Source organism: Argopecten irradians, chromosome 1 (assembly GCF_041381155.1).
Source record: "Argopecten irradians isolate NY chromosome 1, Ai_NY, whole genome shotgun sequence".
In the NCBI taxonomy this organism is placed as follows: Eukaryota; Metazoa; Mollusca; class Bivalvia; order Pectinida; family Pectinidae; genus Argopecten; species Argopecten irradians.
In genome coordinates this window covers 2,507,575-2,522,455 of record NC_091134.1, presented here as the reverse complement: position 1 = coordinate 2,522,455, position 14,881 = coordinate 2,507,575, and the positions used below count along the sequence as shown (strand labels likewise).

At 35.4% G+C, this 14,881-nt stretch overlaps 2 protein-coding genes across 2 annotated transcripts; one reads left to right on the top strand and one right to left on the bottom strand.

Annotated features, from left to right (window-relative positions):
• The first annotated feature begins 4,540 nt into the window (after positions 1-4,540).
• On the top strand, positions 4,541-10,346 carry LOC138314990 (uncharacterized). The gene is made up of 4 exons (XM_069255682.1): positions 4,541-4,809; positions 5,272-5,489; positions 7,395-7,449; positions 8,460-10,346. Exons 3-4 carry the CDS (start codon positions 7,395-7,397, stop codon positions 8,888-8,890), a joined length of 486 nt encoding a protein of 161 aa, XP_069111783.1. The 5' UTR covers positions 4,541-4,809; positions 5,272-5,489; the 3' UTR covers positions 8,891-10,346.
• LOC138308740 (uncharacterized) lies at positions 9,967-13,075 on the bottom strand. Its single transcript, XM_069249767.1, has 4 exons — positions 13,071-13,075; positions 11,439-11,541; positions 10,901-11,385; positions 9,967-10,870 (listed from the first exon to the last, which is right to left on the bottom strand). The coding sequence occupies exons 1-4, from the start codon at positions 13,073-13,075 to the stop codon at positions 9,967-9,969; spliced, it is 1,497 nt and encodes a 498-aa protein (XP_069105868.1).
• Between the last annotated feature and the right edge of the window lie 1,806 nt (positions 13,076-14,881).

Here is a 14,881-nt window from a genome sequence, read left to right as displayed (position 1 = left end):
AACACAAGGCTTTTATGATGTTGTGAATTTCAGCATCTGTTGCATTATATGTCATTCTGGGTTTTTTTCTTACAGCTTCTATAATAAAAAGGTAAATACATTTATTAAAATGTATTGAAATATTGTAAGGATATACCATTAAATACAGGTCCAAATTTCTAAATTTCCATGTCCATATCTGAGCTTAATTTTCTTTCTCTGCCAACATATTTCTAAGCTTTGCTTCGATAACAAAATGCAGCTAATTATAACTTATCGTACGGTATAAGTACTAAATTTTGATATGTAACATTTAATGATTTTGCATAATGATTAAGGCATTTTGTACTTTTGGCTTTAATATTAAAATTTGACAGAAACAGGTATAATATATCTTCCCTTTATGGACATTATACAATGACCAAATTTCATACTTACTTGTGATGACTGTGCACAGATTGAAGCTACCCTTTTGGTACCCTTTCCTTGCCAATTAAACATTTTGATCCAACCTTGTTTGAATCTGGTGAGTGAAGGTAGCGACAGACACCAACAATTGTTGGCAGGTTGGCAGAAGGACGTTCTCAACCTTTTACAAATAACATATTTCTTTGTTTTTAATGATATAGGTCTCATGATGTGCATGTACATTATGTACATGTTTTATAACATGTTAATTATCTACATCTATCTGCATATACCACTTCTAGCCTGATAACTATAAATTGTTCGTTCTCGAGAACATTACTGTATGTTAAATCACGAATATTGACACCTCGCTAATTTCCGGCATCACCATTACAACGTGTATTTTTATCGTATATAGTGGGCAAATACAAACTCTTGAGAAATATTAACTATCCAGTAAATAAACAAGCAATGCCTTTAGTTTGAACAAGGAAATGGAACTAGAAACGTATGCAAAACAATATGTACATCGCAATCGGTCAGACAGCAGTAATGTTAATTGTAGCATTTACCTTGAACATATATAATAACATTATTACTGATCATTAACTAATTATATTATAACAAAAGTAACTATACTTACAATTTTGTTGTGTCCTTGAAGAAATTCTTCCTATAATTCTTGTGTGCTGGTCAGCTCCTGGTCAACTAGCTATAGAGTGTGGTCCAGAGACAAATGAATGGGGATGCGTTTGGCGGGAATGGTCACGTGACTCATACCAGATGGGGATCATTGATAGTGTCGGTCAGCGGAAATTAGACTCACTTGTAAATCCTTGTACACATAATGGTATAAGTATGACCAGAAGACAAATTTCCAAAAAGCTAATTTCAAACAATGAATCTCGCAAATACACACAAAGGATAAACATAAAAAATGAAATAGAAAATAAAAAATACAGAAAAAAATATTTGCTGTTTATATTCACATTATTTACGGTACAAACCATAAATCAACTCGCGGTCATTAGAGAAATTCTAGCAAATATATGTAGTACATCATATTATTGTTTTTACTATTTCGTTGAAGTTTTTTTTCTGTCACACGTCTTAAAATGCCTTGGTTGGAAACGGTCAATTTGCCAATAATGGGCCAACATTTGACCAATGTAAGCAGGCCAACCATTGGGCGTACATATCGGGCCAATAATGGGCCAACTTTATCATCCCAACCGTTGGTCGTACTTCATCGGGCCAACATTGGGCCATTGATAGTAAACCGACTGCCAGCGGTCACCCGACCGTACGACCATTACCCAACATCGGGCCAATATTGGCATGTTATCTGGGTTACCGCCTCACCCTGAGGTGAGCGCTCGTCCCTGTGACTCTGTATAGGTTCCGTCCCTTAATCAAGACATACCATAACCTAATGATAGTGGAATTTTCTGTTCTTGCTAATCTGATTAACATACAGATCCGTATGACCACTCCGTTCAGTAGAGGATCTGACAACATGCCATAAGGGGTCACGTTCTGGTGACCTTTTTACCACGTATATTTCAGATCAAATGCATTTCTACACATTGCTATGTCAATTGATAATTCTATTTCGTCCCACTATACATATACATTTAACTTTGTTGTGCTCTTTTGGCGAGATGACTATAAACGAAAATAATGCAGACAGATTTTCAAACTGTTTCGTTGCCAGTCAAATTCTGGCAGCAGCTATTTGATTGACCATTTCCACAGGTCACTAGAACGTGACCCTAATGGGATGTTATCAGATCCTCTAATCGAACGTAGTGATGATAACGATCTGTGTTTTAATCATATGATGCTCCTGCGTAACACCCAGCATACAGGGAGTGGTTTGCACGTTGTTATAAGAATATGACTGAGCGGAGGTCATTGAAATATCCTTATAAAGGAGAGTTCCATTATTACATAGAGTCACAACACGAGCATACGGCAGTCACCCAAACCACACCCACTCTTCACACACGCATGTATACGAGAAAACCGTCCTTAAATGACCCCGCTGTTAATATGACGTTCTTCTAATCAAACAACCAAACATTAAGAACAGCATCATGTTTCAAAACTTTCATTATAATAATGGGAAACAAGTTTATGTATTGAGGATAAAAAATCCTCTTTAGCAAAGCTAATCTTCCTCAGGGTTCTCTAATAGCGAAATTGCTTTGTCGTTATGATACATTTCACGATTGCATAATAAGTCTTTCAATTCAAAATTATCACATACACGCACAATCAAAATTGTCACAGAATCAGAGAAGTAATCCGTAAAAAGTAATGCCTTATATACATACATCTTAATGTAACAAATGTATTTAAATCAAATGTTTTCTGTTATTCATTAAATAATGATACTTCCAAACAATTTAAATGGAGTAGATAGACATGTCGGTGTAATGATGCTGAAAACAGCCATGTAACACCGGTGGTATCTTGGTTGGACAATTACATTAATGTTTTAGCGACATCATACCGACATTTAGGTTAGCCTTCCTTAAATAACCCTGGCTGTTAATACGGCAATAAAACTACTATACCACACCATTGAGTAGACATATATTTCATCCCTGAATAAATCAAAACACATGTCACAAAGTTTTTACAGCTTTTTATTTAATATCCGCAATACAATACAGTTAAGATAAAAAAAACAATAACCAGCACACAACACGATTATATGCTTATCGAAGTTACGAGGAAATCAAATCGTGGAAACGATAAAATATGAAACAACGAAAAGATTAAAAAATGAAAGAGAAGAAAAGGTATCAAATACTTTGTAGATGTAATTAAATTTCACAAATGAACTGTGAGTTTTGTTAAATAATTTTGGTTTTAACAATAAAATAAATGTATTATAATAATCATATGCTTAAAGTGTTTAAGATTTAACAATACATATTACTAACGGAATCTGTTTTCATTTGCTGTTTTAAGCTTGACTGGGACACATAGAAATATTTTCATCCTTTGACAGACCACAGTTTATGATTAGTCACGCATTCCCATTTTAATTTATTGGTGGTGTTATTTGAGAGCTGATTTTAGAATATCGTTACCGGTGTTGTCAAACACTTGAAGGAATATTAAATATAAAGAGGAGGCAAAAATGTTTACATACGGTAAAGCATTAACTTTAAGGCTAGATACAGTGTTGTTTCTATTTTAAAAAAATCTTGCGAGGCTAATAATATAAAGGCTTTCCTTTTCGCTGAAAGCAGAATTACTGCCGACAATGCAATTTAAAAATATATTAATTTCATTTTAAATTCAGGGGCATGGCTTCATTGGTCCTGTTGCCTCCACTATATGACCTAACAAGGTTCCCTATAAATTAAGAGTAAAATTCTTATCTTTTTCCTAACGTCTCCCTTGATCCCTTGATACCGCCCCATCTTTGAGATAGTATCCTTTTTTCCTTAATGTCTCCCTTGATACCGCGAAACTTTTGGCCATACGTTGAGCGTTAGCCACTGTTTCGGTGTTTTGTCTCATGGCCGATAGTCACGTGACAATAAGTCAGAGTGATGAAACTATGATGTTTCTGACCCTTTTTACGATTATTCCTGTCACTACGGCTCTTGTCGTCAGCAGGGGTAAGCTTATGAGAGAAAGAAGCCTCAACTCAAAACTCACCACCGCTTTGGTTTAGATTCGTGGATGACATTATGACCAAACTCCTCTGTGTATGGGAAACCAACTCACACAGACCAGTACATCAATAGCCAAATAGCCAATCTAAGCACCATCTAGAACACGAACGAACGGTGATAAAAGCCGTACTCCATCGATCCGAGAAATTAGTCACCAACAAAGAGGGCCAAACATCAGAGATAGAACATATTTACACAGCACTACAGACCAATACATATCCTGTGGATGTTCTTATTCTCTAGGAGAAAAAGAGAAGAAACAACACAAACAATATAAAGACAACAACAACAACATCGGCCTCCCATATATAACTTTTCGTAAGTGACAGTTTACACAGGTAAAAGACATGGTATATTACATCAAATGTGAACAGTGTAACTGTGACTATGTGGTGGAAACTGAGAGATCACTAGAAGTCAGACTCAAAACAACACTAAGCCAGGTAAATTCTCGAACACAGGAGGCAGACGGGACTACACATCAACCCTGAGATAGCAAAGATAATAACTACAGAAGACATCCATATAAAGAGAAGAGTAAAGGAGTACATAGCCACCAAACAAAGAAAGCCATCTCTAAACAAAGACAAGAAGCTGGACCTACAACCTGTATACAACTCTCTCATATTGTTACACGACTGACCATCTACACGTGATACTTCACTGACCACTTCTCAGTAACACCGTCGAGTGAAGAAGATTAGATGCGATACAGTGGAAATGTACTGTAAGTTAAGAACTTTTCTCTGAGTTATGGAAAATTTTAAAACTGATATTGATAGCGGGCCTTTGTATACCTACGAAGCTCCTCCAAGCAAACACTTTCATAATAACAATAGATTTGTTTAATTGTGAAATGAGAGAATCCACATGACCTGAAACGCAAATAGAGGGAAAAAGTAGACATACTTTCTGTGGTCAGATAAATGTCATATCTCCTCTTTTCCCCATCCTATTCCATCACGTGAAATGGTCGGCATTAGCAATGCTATATAATAACATTGTTTTATCTTACATGGTTTTAATAACGAGTCTCCCTAATAATGAATCTTTCTTAAACATATCAAAACCCTCGACAAAAATATGCGTTTCCAAATGTATATTACATTATTTGTGAAATATTTATGATAGTGCAATATGAGTGTTGCTTTGTTTATGTATTGTTAGCGATATCTCTCTCTGTTTGTAGTAACATAAGAGGTTACCAGGTCCACAGAAATATCAACACATGCGCAGTAGAATCATCAGTTTCTGGATGGGCGTACGAGAAATGAACCAATCAGGTAATGCGGATCAGTTCCTGGAATGAGAAATGTTCATGATTGTACATATCTTCCGTGTTTTATTTCATAAGATCAGTCGGACGGACGGAACACCATCTACCCAATTTGAAGCCTGGTCTGAAAGGTAAGAATCATTTTATATTAAAGGTAATATCCTAACATGAAATTCTAGATTAATATCATATGCATTCATTTATAATTGCAAAAGATATTTTCATTTTGTTCTAAATGCATTTTTGTTTAATTCATCTTTCTTTTTCCCCTTGTTGTTGCCATTTGTCAATTTTAAAGACTTGATATTTAATTTCTTTAGCTTTTAGTCAAAATGCAGAAACGGCATCTAACTAATTCACCAAAGGAGCCATTCTTGCTTGACCCGATTTCTCTGAACAAAAGGCGAATATTTCAGTAAAAATGCTCGTGTTTAATTTTATTGTTTTGAAACAGGAGGCTATTTATACTACAATGGGCCTTCTGCTAATATATAGAGTTCTTTTCTTACATCAAACCACTAAATGCGCAGCGTAATATAGGCTTATTTGTTACACATTTTAGAATTATAAATGATAAAGGCATTTTATCTATTTGCTATGACCTTGTTGAAATATATCACGAAAACGTCACATTTGTGATTGATGCTACCTTGCATTAAATGCATTTGGACAAGTATTAGTTTTAAAAAGAGGAAATAGGGGCACATCATCCTTCAAAATGCTGCGCATGCGTTTCCTTAATTCTTAAATTTTCTTGAGTACAAATTGTTTGATTGCTATGTAATTTCAACAACCCGTGCAAGCTTTGTTCCACAATTATTCTTGCTTATCATATTGATTTCCTTTTCCATTGGCAGAACATTTTTGTGTCAGTAAAAAATATCAATATATGTGCGAATTATGTAATTGCTTCATACAGGATGTCACACATTATATTTATTAATTACTTTTCTTCACGATTTTATATCGAAAATGAAGATTGGTAATGCTTAATATTTTCCTCCTTACTAAATCATTCCTAACATTATCCGACTTTATAACCAGTCGATGCTAGTTTATAACCCGTACATTGATACCAGCCAATGGCGAGTCTGAAGAGAGTCACGTGCCCGCGTTGCTAGTTAACGTCACTAGTTGCCAAGACACAAATAATGGAGATGGGACATGCATGTGCACATAAACGATAGATGTAAAATTTCTATTGTTCATAGTTAAATCAATTTCATAACATGTAATAAATTAACTTCAAGGGCTGCTGCGCCATGAATGTTGATTTTTTTTCCAGACAGCCATTTACGACTTTTAAGCAATAAATAAGTCTTTATGAGGGAGGTGTAAATAGAATGACACTGGGCATGCTCTGTCAACGATTCTAACTATCTGATCTGCTTATCATCGTGTTGGAGGCGGATCGGATTCATATATACTTTATATCAGTCACCATTTATTACAGAATGCATTTTGCAAGTGTTTATATCCATGAATAAAGTATAATTATCTATCTTCTAGGTGCTACACCACTAACATTTTTTTTCTATCAAAACCAGGAGCAAATGACTCTGTAAATGGGTTCAGAAACAGAAGTTACTTTCTTTACACAATTGCCAATATTTAAATGTGTGATCTAACTTTACTTCAAGAAAACATTATAAAAAATAATTTCTTCCCGAAATACTCTATATCACGTTGCCCTACATGAAATGAAATTCTGCTTATGTATGCATCAAACGCAAAACAAATTATGTTGTATTATTTTTGTGTTAATTGACATACATTTATACGAGGAACACACTAATTAGTGTCCTAACGATGAATATTGTTATGTTCTGTTGGCGTTGGGCGCATGTAAGCATTAGCCACTTCATAATATGCTGAAAATATTCTCATGTACTTTTATTATATGTTATCATAAAATATACAGTTTGCAGTTAAAATGTCACGTATATATTATATTGTTTATTCTATGTGACAAATTTTAACGTAAGTAAAAGGTGACCATTCCAACGACTATAAATATTTATGTGATATTTTTACAGATGGGGCCTATTGAGCAGTCAGGCGTTGGTTTACACTTCCTGTTTGGAGTAACAGGTAAGTTATTACCTATAATTTATATTACATAGTTCATACTATACCATATTCCACTACTTTAAACTAAGCCATGTCATTGTAATGAATATGAACATTCAGCTGCCCAGTCGATTAGCATAGCATTATTCCTAGTCATTTACTAACACTATTAATAGTGTCGTGTCCTTAGATATTTACATCATATTACCGTTTGACAATAAGCTGAAAACAGGTTACATATTATGTATATTTTAGCCAATATTGATAATTTCGATAATAATATTTATATTTACATTCTATGTTTTGTTTACCTATACATCGGTAGTATACCCGAAGTAATAAGTTCAAATGTATGTCCTGTGTACTACAATGTACAGTAATGAGATCGGTGTAGGGGTAGTGGATCGAAAATGACGAATGTATTTTTTTAGCACGATTAAAAACAAAATTTAGCCTGAATGGTGAAAAGCGGCATTCAATGTGATGTAAGTGCAACGCCATCTGTCACCTACCAGTGATTGATTACAATCTTAATTATAATCAGACCTATCTTCATAACTAAACCAACATACTTTCGAATTCGAAGTCTATTCAATACCATTATCGTTGCTATGGAACGACACATTACTACAAAATTACAAATAACATGGCGCAATAGCGGTTTTTTTTTTAAAAAGTTCAGACAGTAATAATTGGATAATTTCCTTATTAAAAACGATTTTATAATTTGACGCTTATTTTATACGTTTTAGTTGCCTATTATTGTAAAACATGCAATGAAATGTTACACAATAATAGTACGTAGGTGGTATGAATGCAATTTGATAATTACTATCGAGCGACATTCTATATATATCGGTCACCAAAATCATAAAGACTATATACTATCACTTGGAAGTTTATTGCTTAAAATTACTCACAATAAAGCACATTTTGATGGTGGTTATAACATTATAAGTTTAAAGTGTAACTTTGAATTATAGTATAATGTTTCCGTTATACCACTATACTGTTGTATTTGGTTGTTTCAGTGGTCTTAGTAACTGTGGTGCCCATCATTACCAATGCTGCTACTACCACTCCTACTAACATTACAACTGAAACCAGTCCCGCTCCAACTACTACCGTGACAATTCCAACCAGTGTCGCCCCAACTAATGGCACTACAACAAGTGGCACCCCTACAAGTGGCACCACACCAAGTGGCACCCCTACAAGTGGCACCACACCAAGTGGCACCCCTACAAGTGGCACTCCAACAGGTGGCTCTCCACCAAGTGGTACCCAAACAAGTGGCGCTCCAACAAGTGGTACCCCTACAAGTAACACTCCAACGAATGGCACTACAGACAATTCCACTCTAACTACCGTTAATTATGATTCTGGTGCTTTACAATGTGGCGGACTTGTCTTCAACAGCATGTTTTTGTCTGTCATAACGTTGCTGCTTCACATTTCATAGAATGGTCGACCTTTCACAAAAGTAAAAAAACGCAACAAATCTATAGATATTTTTTTTAAATGCAACTTTCTTAACATTTTCGATAATGTATCTGAAATTTTAGGATATTGTCTCTTAAATGTCAAATATAGCTTTTAACCAGCGTTCATACTAATGCTAGGGTACTGTATAATTACAATTTGGATAGCATAGTCATTCTGTAATATCGATGTCCGAATATTAAGATATGTAGAGGTAACAGTAGAACGAAATGACTCTTCTCATTCCAACTTAAAATGACAATCTTAGGGAACAGACCGTATACTTAAAATGACATTATCTTTTAATTTAGTAATACTGGATAAAAAAACCTATAATTCACGGATGGTACCGTAGTCGTGAGAGGGTGTTCGGGTTTTGTTGTACTGTGACATGAATAGAGACATTCACCTGCAGCACATTGTACTCTGGGAAGGCCGTCCATAGTAAACCAAACTGTATTATAAAGTTGTTTTAAACAGTACTTTATAATGAAGTTTTTATACATTGTAATATTGCCCATTTCCTTGTTTGGTTATTGCCTGAGAGTATTTTGATGTGATAAGCATTCTCAAGGCTACATTTAAACAGTTCATTCTTAATATAATCTGATGATAATATAAGAATCGAAATTGTTCAAATGCTTTGTATGTTGTTATTTAATTGATTCCAGTAAACAAATTGATGTTAAAAATCCAAATTGTGATAGCTATTATTCCGTCCATCGATTTACAAGTTTTTATTTAATTGTCTTGTGTATAAAATGTTGATTATATTATTTCATTGAGTATATTGTTTGACCGGTATATTTGAAAAGCAAGATGTACTGATATAAGTACCAGCCCTGCTATGATTCGTCTGGAAGAGGTAGTTGATGACTTTTTCTTCTCACATAATTTATGCATAACACTTTTTATAACTATTATCACGCTCATTTTGAGCAATATTTGTCTGAAAATTAATTTATTTATAAACAATATCAAACTTTGCCTAGGTGGAATTATCCATTATATAATCTTATTATCAGTATTTTATTGCCTTTCGAACGAAAGTTTCTATCAGTGATATTCAACCCGCTTTTGAAACGGAAGAATTGATGTTGATACTTTTATCATTTGTTTAAGGATGGTAGCAGTAGATAGTATTGATACTAGCCTTTTATCAAAGATGACACTTGGCTTGTAAATAGCAATTGGTTGTTTGATGACACTTGACTGGTAGATGACACTTGGCCGGTAGATAACACTTGGTTGGTAGATGACACTTTGCTGGTGGATGACACTTGGCTGGTGGATGACACTTGGTTGGTAGATGACACTTGGTGGTAGATGACACTTGACTGGTAGATGGCACTTGGTTGGTAGATGACACTTAGTTGGTAGATGACACTTGGTTGGTAGATGACACTTGACTGGTAGATGACACTTGACTGGTAGATGACACTTAGTTGGTAGATGACACTTGACTGGTAGATGACACTTGGTGGTAGATGACACTTGGCTGGTAGATGACACTTGGCTGGTAGATGACACTTGACTGGTAGATGACACTTGAGGGTAGATGACACTTAGTTGGTAGATGACACTTAGTTGGTAGTTGACACTTGGTTGGTAGTTGATACTTGGTTGGTAGATGACACTTGGCTGGTAGATGACACTTGAGGTAGATGACAATTGGTTGGTTGGTAGATACACTTGGCGGTAGATGACACTTGGTTGGTAGATGACACTTGACTGGTAGATGACAATTGGCGGTAGATAACACTTGGCTGGTAGATGACACTTGCTGGTGGATGACACTTGGCTGGTGGATGACACTTGGCTGGTGGATGACACTTGGCTGGTGATGACACTTGGTTGGTAGATGACACTTGGTGGTAGATGACACTTGACTGGTAGATGACACTTGTTGGTAGATGACACTTGGTTGGTAGATGACACTTGGTTGGTAGATGACACTTGACTGGTAGATGACACTTAGTTGGTAGATGACACTTGACTGGTAGATGACACTTGGTGGTAGATGACACTTGGCTGGTAGATGACACTTGACTGGTAGATGACACTTGACTGGTAGATGACACTTGGTTGGTAGATGACACTTAGTTGGTAGTTGACACTTGGTTGGTAGTTGACACTTGGTTGGTAGATGACACTTGGCTGGTAGATGACACTTGGCTGGTAGATGACACTTGGTTGGTAGATGACACTTGGCCGGTAGATGACACTTGGCTGGTAGATGACACTTGGCTGGTAGATGACAATTGGCCGGTAGATAACACTTGGCTGGTAGATGACACTTGACTGGTAGATGACAATTAGCCGGTAGATAACACTTGGCTGGTAGATGACACTTGGCCGGTAGATGACACTTGGCTGGTAGATGACACTTGGTGGTAGATGACACTTGGCTGGTAGATGACACTTGGTGGTAGATGACACTTGGCCGGTAGATAACACTTGGCTGGTAGATGACACCTGGTGGTAGATGACACTTGGTTGGTAGATGACACTTGGCTGGTAGATAACACTTGGTGGTAGATGACACTTGGCCGGTAGATAACACTTGGTGGTAGATGACACTTGGCCGGTAGATAACACTTGGTGGTACACTTGGTGGTAGATGACACTTGGCTGGTAGATGACACTTCATATCATTGTTTAAAATATTGATAGAATATAACAACGATACACAGTTTTTGTTCATTACTAAATGTGTATTTGTAAAATTGTATTAAATTTTTGATACCATACTTTCAATAATTTGACGAGGAGGGTAGATGAAGTTCTATTTCCACAAAACTTATCAAACATCTCTCCAAACTTGTTTAAAGTAATAAAATGACACACGAATGTATACTGATGTTTTGTGGTTATTTATAGTTTGATTTACCTTATGTTACACAATCAATATTCAATAATACTATTCCAGACCATTATAAGACGGGAAAATTTGACGGAGAAAATCCGGAGTTCCAAGAGAAATATTAACAACTCACCACGAGCTCTTAGAAATTCTCAGTGGATTTTGACAAATGACTTTGGTATATTACTAGTAATTATCAATTCCGATTAGCCAGTCCCAGGGACTTTCTGGTTTATTCGGCGGCATGCTTCAGTGAGATAGCACTATAAAAAGGGCAGGAGTTCCACTATGATAAGGAGACACAGCACAAATATACAACAGCCTCCCAAAACATACTGACATTCTGTCCTTAAATGACCCTGGCTATTAATAGAACGTCGAACCCTATAACATGCCAAGCCACCCCAAGTATTATTTCCTTCGGTTAGGGCACTACAATTCTACCTATTAACTCAAATGTAAAGGCGACTAAATTTAGGATTTTATAATTTCTCTTACTAACTTCTTTTACTTTTCCTTGCATCATCCTTGAAACTATCCTTCAGTTAAGCGCTCGCCCCTGTAAGGAATGCTCTGGGTTATGTAACCTGGCCGAGCCACATCAAAGTCTATAAAGGTGGTAGTTTCTGCTTCTGGTTAACGCTCAGCATAGATGGAGTGAGACGACTGGTTTGTCCGTTATCGGTCTTATTTGACCAGGTGAGGTGTGTTTGTTTGGTGTCCTCAACGGTATGTTTCAGTGAGATAGCAATGTAAAACGGACAACAGTTTAACTATTACAAGAAGACACAACATAAATAAATTGCAGTCTCCCAATCACACGCCCCGCACTTCACACACGCTACACATCACATACATGGGAGGCCGTCCTTAAATGACCCTGACTGTTAATAGGACAGTGATTTAACTAAACACACAGTACTTCATGGCTAACACCGTCTCTTCGACCAATGTAACTAATCTTTTGTTTGTAGTATTAAAAATGTGACCGCCGTGACGGTCATATACAGTGGCCAAAGCCGTCTCGAGTTGTTCAGAGCATTGCTACTAATAATTGTGGCGGTAATCTCACTGCTTTTGAAATTATACGATGTCATGGAAGGTACCCTTGATTTTAAATGAAAAAAAAAGTAATTTTTATTTCTCAATAATTCATTCAAGTTATATCACAAGTCAAATAAGAGTTATCGTTCGTCTACCAACATTCGTACGTGGTAAAAAAATTCCGATCATGTGTTTTAATGTACGAACATACCACATACCATATTGGAGCCAATGTACGACGATAATATTATACCTCATATTTATAACAGTGTCTGTGTTTAGTAGAAATATATTTAATCACATGGGAAAAAACGTCGCTTTTTCCTTGGATGAAATACAATATCCCCCCCAATGTTGGCCGTCTATCTTTTACACAGACACATCTCTCTCCGAGTGTACAACAATGATGGACGAATCGTAAAATTTCATTTTCACTTATTACGAATGTAAGTAATATTTACCCCAAAAAATAATACTAACTTGAATAATTTAACTTTTAAATTTTGGAGATATAACACAAATGTCTGTGTGTTTTAGAGATAAAACTAGAATGAAATTAAATGTAACATAATAGATTTCTACGGAACCTCTTGAAAATAAAATAGTTAAGAACCCTGAAGTCTAGAAGAATAAGTGCACAAGGATATCTAATGCTAATAACTTCGGCAGACAATAATGAATATGAATTATTAATCAAGATTAAAGTTCATTTTTCTTCATGCCAATCTATGTATGTAAATGACTGCCGGGATTGCACATTTCTCCGTAGCTGCAACATTGTAGCACAAAGGATTTCTAGGAAGATACTGGTGTCATCTTTAGAGCTATACAAGTGGCGCCAATTACTGCTAGAGGAGCAAAATAAAAAACTAAATTAAAAAGATTATTATGTATATTATTGAGCCAGCTTTATATATCTTACCTGCTAGGCAACGTATAGGGAACAACCAACTAAATAAAAAGACCTTCGAAATGGCCCTTCTGTATACAAGATTGAGCCCAGGATAGAATTTTAACCCGGCCGCTGATTGACTGGCTAACTATGAATTTCAAAAGTAAAAATGTTTTCTGACAGGTAATTATTCCTAGATAACATTGATATAAATTTGGAAAATCGTATTGAGATTTAGGTTCAAAATATCAATTTTGATAATGAATAGGTAAAAATATTAGAATTTCAGGATTTGTTAGTGCAAAATGCGCCTGATTTCAATGAAGCTACCCTGGTTGGAGTTTGAGCAGAAGGACCCAAACTTTTTTTTATCTAGTGTTATATGAGAACCTAGACTTTAGTTATAGAACACAATAGCTAACTAATATTCCTTTGTTTTAATAATACAGTACAAAACTTAAGCAAAGTTTAACACTGTGGTTTATGTAAAATTATTTAGTTGGTTGTTCTCTATAAAAGATTCACAGTCACATATCACTTTTGATATATATAACTATGGTGATCTTTTCAAAGATACATGTACAGCAATTCCACAAATTGTTCCATTAACATTTTTATTGGTAAGACGGATATTATTAATGATTGTTATGTTGTTTGTACACTGAAATGATATACATCCATCTGTAAACAGGAAATAATTGGAAAAATATAAAAAGCATAGCAACATCACAACCACGCATCACATTACCCTTAGTTGTCGTATAAAGAGGTTAGGCACATTCTACGTGCCCGACAGAACACTTTCCGAAATAATATAGACATTGTATCATTAATCTATAAAACATCTCATTTGAAACATCATTAATTATTATCCGTGTCATAATCATTTCTTCTGTATCTATAATACATATATGTACAAGTGATATTTACAAATATTTTTTACTTATGTAAAGATACATAACAAAGGCGCGAAAAAGATTATATGTGTGATATAAAGTACTAAGTATAAAGATAACATTCAATACTTATACTGAGTATTGATCTTGATGCAAATGTTACAAATAGAACTATGAAATGGTAGATGTAATCTGACCTGGTAAACATACAGAAGTGTTGGTATGACGCTCAGCTCTGATCACTTTACTCCCAAGGGGAACAAAACCACATTTTGT

What these genes read in the sequence shown, in the direction of transcription:
- LOC138308740 (XM_069249767.1), bottom strand. An exon ending in CAAGTGTCATCTACCACCAA is followed by an intron (nt 11,386 to 11,438) that starts GTGTTATCTACC and finishes ATCTACCACCAG; the next exon opens with GTGTCATCTACCAGCCAAGT. An exon ending in GTGTCATCTACCAGTCAAGT is followed by an intron (nt 10,871 to 10,900) that starts GTCATCTACCAA and finishes GTCATCTACCAG; the next exon opens with TCAAGTGTCATCTACCAACC.
- LOC138314990 (XM_069255682.1), top strand. Translation starts at nt 7,395, where the DNA reads ATGGGGCCTATTGAGCAGTCAGGCGTTGGTTTACACTTCCTGTTTGGA. An exon ending in CTTCCTGTTTGGAGTAACAG is followed by an intron (nt 7,450 to 8,459) that starts GTAAGTTATTAC and finishes TGGTTGTTTCAG; the next exon opens with TGGTCTTAGTAACTGTGGTG.